Source organism: Fukomys damarensis, unplaced genomic scaffold, assembly GCF_012274545.1.
Source record: "Fukomys damarensis isolate Sample0158 unplaced genomic scaffold, DMR_v1.0_HiC HiC_scaffold_30, whole genome shotgun sequence".
Taxonomy (NCBI): domain Eukaryota; kingdom Metazoa; phylum Chordata; class Mammalia; order Rodentia; family Bathyergidae; genus Fukomys; species Fukomys damarensis.
Genome location: NW_022900942.1, coordinates 31,796,964 through 31,812,692, shown reverse-complemented (window position 1 = coordinate 31,812,692; position 15,729 = coordinate 31,796,964). Strand labels below are relative to the sequence as shown.

The following is a 15,729-nucleotide window of genomic DNA, read 5'->3' as shown; positions in this document are numbered from 1 at the left end:
TCTGAATAACACTGTTGCAAATATTTCCGTGCCAGTTTTTGTGTGGATACAGGTTGTTAATTATCTTGGATTGGTAGCGTAGGCATTTTCCTCCATTTTCCATTGCTTTTTCCCAGCTTCAGGAAGGCTCATTACAATAGAACTCGTCCCTGCTGCTACAGAGCTCAATAATCACTGGCAGACACATCTCCCTAACCTGAACTTTATATGCTTGTCATTTTCTAGAGCCACCCATCGGACAGATGCATCCTCCACATGGCAGTGCCACACCTCAGAAGAACAGCAATCTCCTTGTGATCATTGTGGTCACTGTCGGTGTCATCACAGTGCTGCTTGTAGTGATCGTGGCAGTTATTTGCACCCGGCGCTCTTCAGCTCAACAGAGAAAGTAAGCATCAGGTGACTCCCAAGAAGAACAAAAAGGCCCATGTGTTTGAAGTATATTTTTGATGGCTTTCTTCTTGTGCTCTTTCATAATTAACCATGTTCCTTATCTCTCGACCCGGGCAAGCCTTGCTTTTTATCTGTGTCAGGCCTGTGACTAAGTGATGGATAGACTCATAGATTTAACAACAGCACCCCTGGAAATCCACTTGCATTTCTGTTTATTGTTACTTCTCAGAGCCAGATTGCTCTTTTCATGCAAGGGCAGGGATTCTTTAAGTAACACTCAGAAGATGTGTTCATGCTCCCGGACCTCTCTGCAGTCATATGTAGGCAGTTGGAGATAGTGTTACTCTATAAGTACTTATTTATCACTTTTGACAGGGAGGCCTAAAGGCACTTAATCAATGCTTTTTGAATGGATGACTAGATACAGATTTCCAGACTCAATTTCATGACAGTTCTATAGGGTTCTTAGCTTAGAGGCAGTAGTAAAGAAAGAGCGATTCCAGAGATTTGAAAGGGTTCATATTTCCTATGGTTGTCAGATATTAAAACGGTTGAAGAGTTTAAATATATTTTCATATCACATATCTCCATGTTTAAGTATATGCAGAAAATGGTACATCAAAATACAAAGTTTAGAATAACAATATGGTTTTTGCAGTTTATGTGGCTTATCCCCTCCTAGAAACATCTATGGCCAGCATGTTTGTCCTATATTAGCTGATTCTTGAAGCCAGCAATAATCTTCTAGCCATTCTTTTCCTCTGTGGACTTCCAGTCCTTTTCAAATATGCTGATATTTTTCAGCAATACTCCCTAACTGTGTTGACTTTTTTTTTTGCCTCAGGCATTGTGCTAGTTCTGCAAGCCTGAGGTATGGGCCCAGAGATGGCTGGTTTGACAACTGTGTACTACACTAATTGCTAGATGAAGATTCTCTAGCAAGCAATATCCTTTTACTGTTAATGCTCATAATTCCTCTCCTTTTTGTTTTTACAAATGCAGTAACTCTGCTGATCTCTCATGAATTTCCCAACTCTCAAGTGATTTAGAAACAGAATAAGCGAAGATATACATGCTTAAGAAAGTGACATAAAGCATTAGAGACAATCCTTGTGTTTATCTCTGTGGCAGGGAAAGTTTTATATGAAGCTGCATTTTTGAGATTTCCCTATTTTGGATGTCAGTAGCTGGTGTGCTGACCCACTGTAGGATGAGAAGCCTAAGAGGATGAGCGGTATGAGCCCAGCATCTTGAGTAAGCAGCCTGGGAAGACATAACTCACAGCACTTCTGGAGTGCTGGGTCCTAATAAAGGTGCAGGGATAAAAGAAGTAATTGAGTGAGCATCTTAGTCTGTTTCTACTGCTATAACAAAATAACCAAAGCTAGATAGTTTTTAAAGAATGGAGCTTCTTTTGGGCTCACAGATTTGGAATTTCAAGAATGTGGTACCTACATCTACAGGGCTTCTCCTGAGGGCCACCTGCTGCTACATATCTGGTAAAAGGACAGTAAATCAAGTGGACATGTATGGAAGGCAGATAATATGGCACAAGAGGAAGCAGGAGATGAGTAGCAGCATTATGAAACAACCTAGTCTAAAGATAATGAATCGTCCCAAAAGAATAAGAACTCATTCCTGCATTAAAAGCATTAGTTCCACATAAAAACCTCCCCACCTTTCAACACTTGTATTGGAGACCAAGCCTCAAAATGAGGTTTGATGGGGATAAACTGGGGATAAACCATATTCAAACCAAGTCAAGATACTGAACAGATTCTTGGTCCAGTATTCCCTCTAAATAAATGTACAAAGCAGAATGATGGATCATCGAGCACCAGGTTTCTGAAGTAGATCTCAGAAGGGTACACATACAAGAGGGAAGGAGGCATCTGAACTATACTTTCTCAAGCCCGGCCTGGGCAACTTAGCAACTCAATGAGGCCAGTCTCAAAATAATTTTTTTAGAAGGCTGGGCTCAAAGCAAAGGCCAGAGGAACAGAGGGATATTTGACCTGCTTTATAATTGTTTCTAAAACATTGATGTGTTCACTAAGCTAACTAAATTTTAACTTTTTGTTTCCCCCCATTGTCATTACTATAAAAATGTTATAGACAGTTACATAAACTAGTGATTCATTCGATAGTTGGATCAGTTTTGTTTCCCTACAGAGAAAATGCAAATCTTCCCAATGTTCGAATTGAAATGCTGAGAACTCTCCACTCACTTTTCAATCCTTTGATAAGCAGTTTAGTAAAAGTTTAAAGGTTTTAGTCTTGGAAAGAATAAACCCTAAGCCCCAAGTATAAATTGTTTTTTAAAATTAAGGAATGAAGGAAAGACGAAGAGACTCCATGTGTGATGGAAGATCCAAAGAAAGCGCGTTTCCAGCTCACGTTCTTTTTTACACGACCCCAAGTTTCCTAGCACTCACTTGATGCTCTTTCACTCTATTTCACTCCTTCCTCCATGACAGATCTGTCGGCCTTCATCTTGCTCCCTTTGTTCGCATATGTTAACAGAGACTAAGGGAAAAAGAGAAAACTCCATCAAGCCATTGCTGAGGCGTAATTGAGTTTTTCTTGATTTCGTTGAGGACCCCCCCAAAAGACTCCCATGATGGTCGAAGCCTTTAGAACAAATCAAGTGATGTAGATGAAAGCAAAATCAATTCCAGTCTGAAATAGAAGTAAAGCTCTTTACAGAGCTCTCTGAAAATGGGAACTTTAATATAATTAATAAAGAGAAGTAGGAAACGCACTCAGGGCTTCTTTAATACCTCTTTGTCTGAGTCTGCTGATAGATGTGAAATGTTTTCTCTGTTATTTGTTGGTGAACTGAGTTGTATCCAAGTGGACTGAAACATTCATATGTCCTATTAGTAATGCCTTATTCAAGTTGGCATACATATAAAGCTTAAAATTTTTAAAATTTGTACATATATTTAATAATTATGTAGGCTACCTGATTAAAAGTCTAGTCAGTAAGATTTAATTATGCCATATAAAATGACTAATAAAAGTTGGAACACAAGTTCCAGTTCTGGTTCTGCTACTTCTTTATTTAAACTAATTATGCCACCTCAGGGAAAACCTTTAATCCCTGGGATTTTGTTTCTTAAAATGTAATGAGAGTTAAGACTAAACACTTTCTATCATCTCCTTTACCTTTAAAACCCAGAAGTCCTCCTCCTCAGAATACTATTAAACCATGGAATCATACAGTATTGTTTAGATTAAAAAAATACAAAATAAGAATAAAATTTAGCATTTATAATTAGTTATATATTACATTTTACCTACTTTGAAAAAATTCCTCTTACATATACTCATTACTGAATTTATAGTGGACAACTATAATATAGAAGAATTATGTTTTATGAAAATAAGTTGACCGGGTTTTCAGTGCTCTCTAATAAAGTAATAAGATTTTCCTGGTGAATAGAAAGGTTACATGTTATGTTAAGTTTGAATAAATTTAGAGATAAACAAAAAAATCTGACTTTGAACAGATCTTAGAAATTCAGAAAACACTTTATGACACTTAGAAAGCAATTATGTTGTAGATAATTTTCAACCTTTTCAGATCAAATGATATTTAAATATGTAAATAAAACCTAAGGTTCAGTTGATAAAAATCCTTTAACAATCTTTCTATTTCATTTGCCATATGTACAGCAAGTTTTAAAGATTTGTTCACTTTCAAAATTTGACAAAAATAATTATTTTCAATACAAAAAAGTCAAATGTTTAAAATCTCAAATGAAAGCTACAGTATTTTCACTCCCATAGGTTACTTTCACTCTTTTCAATTTTTTAACATTTTAATTTTTTTTTTGTATTTACTTTACTGGGTTTTAATTGTCAACTACTTAGGACTTTAATATACCTTAATTTCATCTCTGAAAAAACAGATTTATTTGAGAATCAATAATTTTCCCTGAGTTTCTAATGTAGGATTTTAATTTTATTTTGAATATATAGTAATCAAATAAAAATAATATAGAGAATAGAGAAAGAAGAGAAAATACTTCTACTTCCCAATGTATCTTTTGCTGGTGGATTGTAATCCTTTCTGTGCACTCCTTTTCGACCCCCAGAACCCTTTCTTCCATATCTGGCAGGGTTCAGTGTTCCTTCTTCAGTCTTCATAAGGTTTTAGGCATAACTTTGATAGCTGGATTAGTTCAGAGCTATTTATTTGTCTGCCTCTTATGAACAACTTGAGCAGGGCATAGCTACACACATAGAGAGAACTTAACCGTCTATCACAATGTGGCAAAATCATCTATGCTAACATTTTATTTTATTATTGGGGATCAAACTCAGGACCTTGCGCTTGTGAGGCAAGCAGCAGAACTATGAAGCTAAATCCCCAGCCTCTAATGATAATAGTATTTTGGAACATGAGTGAACATGATCCTGAACACAATGGATGTTCCTCCTAACTCACATACAGTCCCAACATACTGATTAAACGCAAAAAGGAGGATTCTCCTTTTAAAGTAATGGGTTATATGCAAAGTAAAGAAAAGGTGGACCAGTAAACAACCAGTTAAGAAGTTTTTAAAAACTCAGTAATGAAAAGCTCTTTTTTTTTTTAATTCAAGTAATCACTGCAAGCTTAGTGTGTAACTGGCATCATACAAAAGAATAAATGTTGTTAATGTTAATTTTTGAGCTAAAAATACTTCTGCAGTTCCCCTGTGACTTCTTGGTATTATTTCAGATTTTTCTGTTGGAATGAAGTTCTCCCATAATTTGGTCCCCTTTTGTTTTCTCATTCTTACTGCCTTTCATATTCCAGTGAATACTCCTTACCCCAATACTGCTGAAATTTCCATAAGCCAGGCCATTTTAGTTCATTTATTAAGCTCCCAATTCCCACCCAGATTTTCACTTGCAGTACATGTCTTCTGTGAAACATAGTCAAAATTTCATACATGTTCACTAAAAAATACTCAGGAGTAAATAGTGTAGAATGATGGATCATTTTAAGCAAGTGAAGGGAACGGTTTGCTCTAGCATGGCTGGAACATCTCAATGATTACAAAAGGATCAGTTCAGTAAGATATTCGGCATTCACTGCCCAGGATAGGATAGAGAGATGAAGGACATGACTTAGCTTGTTTTTAGTTTTTTATTAGTTTATGTTTGTATTGCATAATATTTACAGTCCTTGTAGGGAGTTGGTATATGTACCTCGTAACTCCATTTTTAAATTTCCATTCCTTTCCTTCTCTCCATCCATCTCTTGATCTCATTCCTGTTTTGTGTATCTTTGCAACTCAAATACATTCCTTGTGTGGAGGTGGTACAGGTACCTAACACATCTCCATGCTAATTGCCAAAGCAGTTTTATGATTACATTGACCTAAAGTGGTTAGAAAGGCTTTCTGAAAAAGAGAGGCTTGAAAGGAACCTTAATTCTTAATGAGATTGAAAAGGCATTCTTGGAAGAAGTTAAATAGATGGACAACAACATTAAAAATACAGGACACAAGTATACACTTATACTATGAAATCTTTTCCCTAGGATAAAAAGAATGCCTCGGAGGATTGTTTACCGTTTTTTAAGAATGTATGGGATAGGAACTCATATTCCTACATTAAAATCATTTTTGGAATCACAGAAATTACTGGAAGCTGTGCAAGAGCATTTAATATTATGAGGAGTTAAATACGTAAAACTTGTCTGCATATAATAGGAATACAAGCTTTAAAATAAAATAAAACCAAGTAAATCACTAGATAGTTCTCTTTAAACTTTAGGTTCCCCTGGAGGGCTGTTGAAACACAAATTGCTTCCCTCCCTCATCTCTGTGTTTCTGATTTAATAGCTCTGGGATGGAAACCGAGAGAATGTGTTTGTGGAAAGTTCCCAGGTGTTACTGATGCCTCCCGTCAAGGAGCCATATTTTGGGAACCACTGTACCAGGGGCATCTTCATACACTTTCTGAAATTTCTAATGGTGAAACAGAGGAACTGAACAGTGCTATAAGGAGTAGTCTTTACATGAGAGAACCAACAGATGGGATGAAGGTCAAGGTGACAGCTGTGCCCATAAGGTTAGAGGAGAAATTTCAGACAATTTAGTTATGAGCACTAGTTAGTTTCATTACACACCTGCTACAGAGGCCTATGGGGGCGGGTGTCTCTCCAAGGGCAAAGATTTCTTTCTTGAAAAGAGAAATCATAGGAATGATAGAATAGATACAAGAAAGGAAATGAAGTCTGTTTAGAATTGTTTAGATTTTTTACTGACAGCTGGATGGCTAAGTAGCTTCTTAGTTGAGGTCTTGATCTGATTAAAATCCACTAGAAAAATGCTTATGCATTCTGTCAGAAATAATTATTTCTTCCCAGATGAGTTCATGAATCACAAACATATAGAGTGTCTCCCTCATCCCAGATTTGAAACTTTGGTTGAAATAGAAGACACTTAGGGATGCTGGGTCCTAGAGTAGTAATGGAGAAATTAATGAATTCATTCATAGAATGAATGAATTGATAAATGAATGAATGAATAAGGTACGCATGGAAAAATGGGGAAGCCAGAATTCATAATTAAATATTGGCTTCAAAATTATTTACTACATTTTTTTCTGTAGCCTATATAAATACTAAATTATCCTCAAAAGTCTGACTGTGTTGCCCTGGATGTGGGAGCCAGTACCTCACTGTAGGTTGTTACGTAGATGCTGGTGGGGTTAATTAGCACTTTGATCTTGTAGAAAGACAGATGACCAATTAAAGCCACTAAGTTTGAGAATAAGATTAAATTATTCCATAATGCAAACAGGTAAATTACATAAAAAGCTTTGTGTGAGTTGCAAGAAGCTGGAGGCAGTGTAAGGAAATGAAGCAGGGAATGGATGGTTAGTGATATTATGTGAAAACACAAATTATCTAGGTATTATTTTAGACTAGTGTCTAGAGACAGTAAAGATTTGCTGGCAGGATATCAGCAAAATGCAGGTAGGTCTTTGGAAAATATTAAAGCAGAAAACAAACATTGTTTCTCTAATAAACTACAAAATAGATACTAAGTGGAGAGTTGTTTGTTTCCCAGTCTCATCAGTATGCTTCAAGAAACATGAAAAAGAACATTGGGAAAACTCAAATTAAATAACCAAACATTTATTAACTGCCAAACATTTGCCAAGGTTGTTATTCAACAATTGGAAAAGTAAAGCCATTTATCCAGTGGCTACTAAGAGTAGCTTGTCTGTCATTTAGCAACCATAGAAAGCTACAATTGTTACAAATGAAAAATATGGGAGTGAGATGCTTCTCTGAGCTTCTACCAAACCCAGAGTTGAACTGTTTGCATTTTGTCTTAGAAGAAGCATTATTAACTGAGTTACAAGAGAAGATTAAAAATTATAAGACTGTGGAAGAGGGACCAGAAACTATTTCTGAAAAGGACTAAAGAATACAATTTGTTAAGAAGTTTCAAACTCTGCACCCTCCATCATGGCTATACAATGTTGCCATTAACAGTGCAAAAACAAAGAAAGGTGGCCCTGTTCTACTGAAACTTTATTTACAAAACAATCTGTGACGCTGTGATATAAGGTGTCTAGCATGACCATCATGCTCCTTAATATGCAGAGAGCTGTTAAATTTTACTAGCCCCCAAATGAAATTATCACTGAAAAAGTAAAATTTTGGTTGCAAGTCCTTAAACAAGAGACAGTTGAAGCAGATTTCTAAAGGACAGATCCTTCTCTTCACTTTTCAATGGACAAGTCTCATTGTGGTTGAATCTAGGTACTTACTGACTTGAAGGCAGAAGTGTTTCATTCACTGAAGAATGTCCTCATGCAGTCTTTTGTTTTCAAATAACAAGTGTCTCACTTATACATAAAATTTACACAGCTGAAGTATAGACTTTGTTCTAAGCCCCAATCTTAGCTGTTGGCTCAAATTCTGGCCTTTTTATTTCGATCTGCTCTTTCAAAGCAATTCCTTCATTTATCTCCTAAACAGATGTTGCAGTCAGGTACCTTATGCCTAGCTCCAAAGATTGGCATATGGCTCCATCTAACACACTGTTACCTTGTGCATGAATCTGCAGCTTGCGAAGCTGGAATAAAGAAGCTTTCTGGCAGGCAGCCGAGGCCCTGGGGATTCAGCACTGCATCTCCTATAATGTGGGGAAGCTCCAGGGGAGAGGAGGAAAGGCAGCCAAGACAAGGCTGCCAATTTTGGGATTTCACTGGAGTTCCTGTGGGAGTCCTTTTGTTTCCTTCCCTGCAACCGACTTGAATTGGCTGAGGAAGCAAAAAAGCATTACCGAATAGAGGTATTTACATTTTGCCTTCTAACTTTGTTCCGTAGGAAACGGGCCACCCACAGTGTGGGCAAAAGAAAGGGCAGCCAGAAGGACCTCCGACCCCCTGATCTTTGGATCCATCATGAAGAAATGGAGATGAAAAATATTGAGAAGCCATCAGGCACTGACCCTGCAGGAAGGGACTCCCCCATCCAAAGTTGCCAAGACCTAACACCAGTCAGCCACAGCCAGTCGGAAACCCAACTGGGGAGCAAAAGCACCTCTCATTCTGGTAATTATCATCCCACTGACATTAGGGAAAAGTACCCCACCATCCAGTTTTCAATTCCTTCTGTTATGGAGATAACCTTCCATTGACTTGCATGGTATTAATAATTTAAATAATCTGATATAAATTTGGTTGATTATCCAGTTACCTATATTATTCTCCATCATCCTGAAGCCTGTTCTTTTTTCGGTACCAGGGGTCGGATTCTGGTCCTGGTGCTTGGGAGGAAGGCATCAGAACCCCTGAGCTAAATCCCTGACATACCTGCCTTTTATAATTTTGATAATTATTGAAAGTTCTAAAAGATTAGGAGTAATACAGTTTGAAAATAATGAAATGAAAAGCCAAAATGAATTGATTGCTTTTATGAAATCTTGAACAAAAGTTTTATCAAGACAATCAAGTTTGACGCTACCTGTACATATTTTTTCCAGCTTTCAATCTTTATAGATAATTAAAAGTTTATTCTAAATGTTTTGTCAATTAAAAAAAACACAGATCAGGGCCGCTTGAAGTATGAAAAGCAAAGTATTCTATTATTTGGTCCTTCATTACCATGGCCCTCAACTGTAATAATCAGGCTATCACTTTATGTGATCACTAATTTGATAGTTTAGAAGTTGTTGATGTGCAAAGCAATCTGAAAGAAAAAGCCTCTTGTCCAATGAATTGGTTCAGAACAGCTAGTACCCAGGAATCACTAAGAATTCTTAAAAAATGGTTATGTTTCATTTTCTGTTGCTCATATTATCGAAATGTTTATGGGAAGTAGAATAATCACTTAAGTATCACCAATCCCTTGATCAACTCTTGTGATTATAGAATGAGTAGTTGCTCTTTTTAAACTAAATTAGAACATTTTAATTATTTGAATGTATAGCTCTTTTAATGAGCTTTGTCAGTTCTAAATTATATAAACAAGGACTTTAATTACTAATTTTCATCCATGGGTTGTTGAATATTCCTTTCCTAGCCTTGAGACGCTATTAAGCAGATTCTGTAACTTTTCCATCACTTTTACTCATTAGAGGGAAGTCTAATCATATTGAAAACACTAAGCTAAAATTTAAATTAAAAATTTTCCCACCTCATGGCTGGCTAGAATTTGGATCTGAGAACTGGAAGTTACATGTTTTTTTTAAATCCTCCATCTCTTAGAGACATAGTATTATGGCAGGATAGTAAGTTTAGTATGTTTTAGGAACACCTTACCTCTTTAGTCTTTTCCAGACACAATGGTAAGAGACTTTGCATTCTGTTACTGGCCCTCTCTTGCCTTCGTTTCTTCAACTGCCTTTCTTTCTGTTTAGATAGAGATAGGGTGGCCCAGCGAATCTGCTCACTGAGCAGGCTTCCACCTGACAAAGAAATCACTTTTATATGTGCTTTGCCTTGTGGCATTCTTCCTAACCGGCACCAGTAGGCAGAAAGAGCCTCTCACTGAAAGACATTAGTTGGAATAAAATTGCCTCTCTGCCTACAGAGAATTTTGTCAGTAATATCTATGATACCTCTTGCACATTTTCACTTTTTCTTTTATATACTGAGAACATTCAGGGATATTCTGACTGGTTTTGTTGTCCTGTAAAAAGTCCTAAAGCAGATTTAACCATGAATGATGGATGTTTTCTTTAGAATGGAGGATGTTTGTCTATATTTGTTTCATTTTGAGACCTAGTTGGCTACTTTATAGTAAAGGTTTAGTAAAGGTAAAGTTATAGTAAAGTGGTAAAGATAAAGTTGCAGTTAAGTTGCTCTCAAAAGCCTCCATGTTATAGCTTGTATTACATTGTGTGTGTTCTTCTCAAAAGAATGAATGTCAACATTTATAAACAGCATTACAAGAAGCATTGTAATTAATGATGGTTTTCTGAGTAGGTGACAATTATGAAAGAAAATATTGCTTCATGTTAAGTTCTTTGGGTATTTTCTTACATTATAGTACTTAGTCTTCACCCTGTACCTTGAGATCATTGTTATCATCCTCTTTATAAAAAAGGAAGCAACTAAAATTGAGATAGTTCAAGTAACATACGCAATATTTTAAGTTTGTATTGGTCAGCCAGGACTGAAAATACTTCTGACAAAAATCCATATTTTGTTGATTTAATTTCATTTAATATATGGAATACTTTTTATAGAAGGGCTTATCCTGTTTTCTGCCCATGAAGTTAGTTCTTTGGATAATCCAAAATTATTTTATAATATCTATAATTTAGTTATGGAAAAGAAAATTGAACAATAGCTTACTGAAATTTTTAATGAAGTAACTATTTTCACCCATTTCATCCTTTCTTCCTTCTCCTGGTATACAAGCTAATTAAACAAAACCTACCGTATCATCTAACCACCACAATAGAGCACCGTATTGAAATACTTGGGAACTAGGATGACAAAACACATCCTTTTAAGAGATATCTCTTCTACATGCAGTAGATTTTAAAATTCTTTGCGTTTCTTAAATACAATAGAGAAAGGCAAGAGTTCACTCTATGACTTAGAGATAAATTTGCTTTCTTGTAATGAATTCCTAGTAAGAGTCTACTGCAGCAAAACAGCACGGCTAATCCCTTATTTTTGTGTCTGAAGTATGAAAAAGTAAATGTTAACTGGTAGTATTGGACTTTTTGTATAAAAATAAAAGATGTTCTATTTAGCAAATAACATCTTTGAAAAGAGTACACAACAAATAATGGTTTTATCACACCATTGTGGGGTTTTTTTACTTCTTTACATAATTGCTAAATATTTTCTTTAAATTTCCCAAACATATTTTGAACAATGGTGAATAGTATCAGTAGTCTCTTTAAGATACAAACCAGCCAGCCATAATGGTGCATGCCAATAAGATGAGCACTCTGATAGGATTATTGCAAATTTGAGCCCAACCTGGGTAATTTAATGACCTCAGTGAAGCCCTTTCTCAAAATTAAAAATTTTAGCCAGGCATGGTGGCGCACATCTGTAATCCCAGCGTTTGGGAGGCTGAGGCAGGAGGATCACTGTGAGTTTGAGACCAACCTGGACTACATAGTGAGTTCCAGGTCAGTCTCAACTACAGAGTGAAACAAAAAAGCAAACAAAAAATATTTTAAAAAACACGTTGGAATGCAGTTCTGTTAAAGACCCTGGGTTCAATCCCCAGTATCAAAAAAAACTTTTTTTTAAAGGCTGGTCATATAGCTTAGCATGCAGTCCCAGGTTAAAAAAAAGAAAAAATCCAGAAAGTGTTACTAACTGCTATAGTTTGTAAAAGTGTTACCAAAAGCTTCTGTGTTAAAAAGGCTTGGTTTGAGCCCATGGTGTCTGTTAGGAAGTAGTGCCTAGCAGAAGTATTGCTAATGAAAGGTCTTTGGGTCATAGGCAGCATGCCCCAAAGGAGATTTTGGACCTGGCCCCTTCCTCACTCTTTCAGTCCTCAGGCTTGAGGTAGTGACTGTGCTCTACTATGTGCTTCTGCCATAAGCAGGAAGCAACAGGGCCAGCCAATCGTGGACCCTAACCTCCAAAACTGAACCAAAATAGAACCTTTCTACTACTCACCTCTCTCAAGTGTTTGTTATAGTGATGTAAATTTGACTAGCCTACTTCCAAAGAAATTCATACTTCAAAGACAGTAATAGAAAAATAATTTTATTCAGGTTTCCAAGGAACTCATATAATACCAAATATAGTCCATTCTCAGAATAAAAAGGTAATTTGCAAAATTAAAAAGACTCAACAATATCAAATGGCTTCTTAGAAAACCATGTAACCATTACCATAGTTGGATCTAGAATTGTTTTTTCTGAGAACTCTATCAGAGAGTGTTCTGTTTATTATCTCCATTCTCAAATAAAAATCTAAAAACTGAATAGGAGGGAAGATTTATTTACTCTCTCTGTTTAATCTTTTGGTCATAGTTTTTTCAACATTCCTTTTTATTATTTCCTGCCTTTTCAGAAAAATTCTATTAGCAATTTTTTGATGGTTGATCTTTTCGAGATGAATTCTCTTCTCTTTTTTATAAATTGGGGAATGACTTTTTTCACCTTTGTTCTTTAAGTGTGTTTTGCTAGATAGTGTCTGTTGCTTTTTTAATTGACAGTTCTTTTTAAGAATTGGAAAATTGTGTCACTCTGGCCTCTGTGAGTCCTTAGGAAAACCCACTGTAATTCAAATTGTTTCACCACTGTAGAGTTCTTCTCCTCTTAACTACTTGTAAGATTTTTCTTGGTAGTCTTTTGTTTCCTGAAGTTAGAATTATAATGAATATGGTATGAAATTTTTAGTTGTAGCCTCTTTGAAGTGTAATGAATTTATTAAATCTATAAATTTCTTTGTGACCAAATTTCAGGAATTTGCAGCCTCTCCTTCTTTAAATATTTTTTTAGTCTCAGATTCATCTTCTATTTTTATTATGTTTTTTAAATATTAAATGTTCTATATAAAAAGAATTTCCTTTCCCTTTCTTTTCTGATGATGGTATTAAAAAACCCATACATTTTTAAGTGCTCTGATCCCCTAGGAAGCTTTTCAGTATCATTACAGTTGGAGGGTACTTTCTCTTTTGTATTACTTTCATTGCCTCCTGGGATCCTTATGCTCCTTTCCTCTCTGCTGTGTAGTTCTCTACAGTTTGATATCCAGCATTTCACAAAGACTTTGTGACACAAGTTTGATATTACTTTGCTAGAAAGTATTATTTCTTTTTTTACTTATAGTTTAGAGTGTTATTTGTAGGTACATTCGTGTGTCTTTTGTAGGATGTGTAGAAATCCTAATTTAAGCAGCCACCATTATCTCACCTACATGGAAGTTTTGGTCAACATTATTCTACATTTTAATTATGATTTTAATTTTTAAAAGAATGTATGCATATGATAATGAAAAGTCCAAAAATTTGTGAAAAGTTGTCTTCAACAGTATAAAAGTGATGTGTGAATTTTCTAAATAGGTATTCAGTATATACATATGTGCGTGTACATATATAAGCACGTATACATGTTTGTACACAGTGTGATTTTATATGTGTATTACACAAATGAGCACATAGAATGCATTGTTCAGATATTCAGTGATTTCATTAGCATATATTCATTTTTCAATCTGTGTGTATCATTTTTTCAATGATTCTCTGTACGGTATTTAATGGAATCACGTTAAACTTGTATAAACATTTTTTTTTTTTTTTTTTTTTTTTTTTTTTTTTTTTGTAACAGGGATCGAACTCAGGTCCTTGCGGTTGCGAGGCAGCTGGTGGTGCCACTGAGCTAAATCCCCGGCCCCTATCTTTATTTTTTAATTATAATTTGTTTATCATAGTTTTAATTAATTAATGTCTATGAGCCTGAGGTAGTAGTTGCTTAAATTTCAGTAAATTAATACAATGTAATTTTAAGTAGCTATTAAAAATTATATCACTAACATTTGTTGACAGATAAAGATGTTCATGCCATTCATCTAAGCAAGTTATAAAATAGTAGACATTGACACAAATATCATTTTTTAAAGACATTAATATATACCTTCGTACCTTTACATAGCTGTACTTATAAAAAATGGTAAGCATCAAGCTATCCATTATGATTCTTTCTGTATAAGGAGATGATGGTTTATTTCCTTAATGCTTATACAGGGAAAGTGTATGGTTTGGAAGGAAGTAAATACTGCACTTTCATTTTGAAAAAACTGTAGTGCTAGCCAGACATTTGTATGCCTGACTGAAAATGAAACGTCGCATCCTGGAAGGAGATATGTTTCTCAAAGCAATTTGTTTTTAGGTCAAGACACTGAGGAAGCAGGCAGCTCCATGTCCACCCTGGAGAGGTCACTGGCTGCGCGCCGAGCCACTCGGGCTAAGCTCATGATTCCCATGGAGGCCCAGTCCAGCAATCCTGGTAAGTGAGTCTGGGAGACAGCGAAGAAATGAAATACTCTCTGTTAGTACTTTTTCTATGGAATATCGAAATATCAGAAATAATTAGGATTTTCTCTGAACTATCTAGGCAAAGAAAAATAGTAATGAGTAAAGCCATATATTTCTAATTAGAAGTTACAATGTTTACTCTGTTCTTGTATTTTTGTATACAGTCGAATGTCTCTTGGCAAATAGAATACATATTTAAGAAATGAGATGTCAATTTATGTAAAAGAAGTTGAAATTTCTCAGTATTATGGATTCTATTCTAAAGACCACATTTGTAGCTTTGTTTTTTTCATTTCTGTATTACGAACAACTTTTATTCTTAAATAATTTAGCTCCCTTGAAGCAAGTGTTGTCAGACATTTACTTACTACACCCTCTTTGTTGGAGGTTTCTGTCATCCTCCACATTCACTGAAGATATTAGTGTCTAGGGATTACTTCCTTTCCAATTACTTCTATGATCAATCTTAGTAATTACACTATTCATAAAGGCAATCCATCTGACACTCTGGACTGTTAGTTCCTTTTGTTACCTGCAATGATTTTGGCTCCTTCCCATTTCAGTACATCAATTCCATGTCACACCAAACCAACACAAAGTGTCAGTTTCTATCATCTTCCTATCACCTTATGATTAGATTTCTGCTCACTTATTTTATTTCCCCCTTGCTAACAGTGCTTCAGTCCCTTTAGGTCCTCCACTAACTAGGCCACTTCTCACTGTATTTCATCTCCTTTGTGTCCTCATTTCTCTCTAAACACAACTTAAAATCCATAGTTATTTACTATCTTCTGTTTCATCTTCCTTGGTCCTTCTTCCCCATCTCACCTTAAAAATAAGTTCAACTCCGGTTAAATTAG

General features: G+C 35.5%; 1 protein-coding gene across 3 annotated transcripts in view; it reads left to right on the top strand.

Annotated features, from left to right (window-relative positions):
- The window catches only part of Dcc (DCC netrin 1 receptor), a 1,126,179-nt gene that overhangs the window by 1,054,468 nt on the left and 55,982 nt on the right, over positions 1-15,729 (top strand). For all 3 annotated transcript variants that reach the window (XM_033757479.1, XM_033757478.1, XM_033757477.1), the window contains exons 23-25: positions 226-388; positions 8,738-8,964; positions 14,724-14,840. In XM_033757479.1, the coding sequence (XP_033613370.1) occupies positions 226-388; positions 8,738-8,964; positions 14,724-14,840 (507 nt within the window). The remainder of the gene's footprint in view (positions 1-225; positions 389-8,737; positions 8,965-14,723; positions 14,841-15,729) is intronic.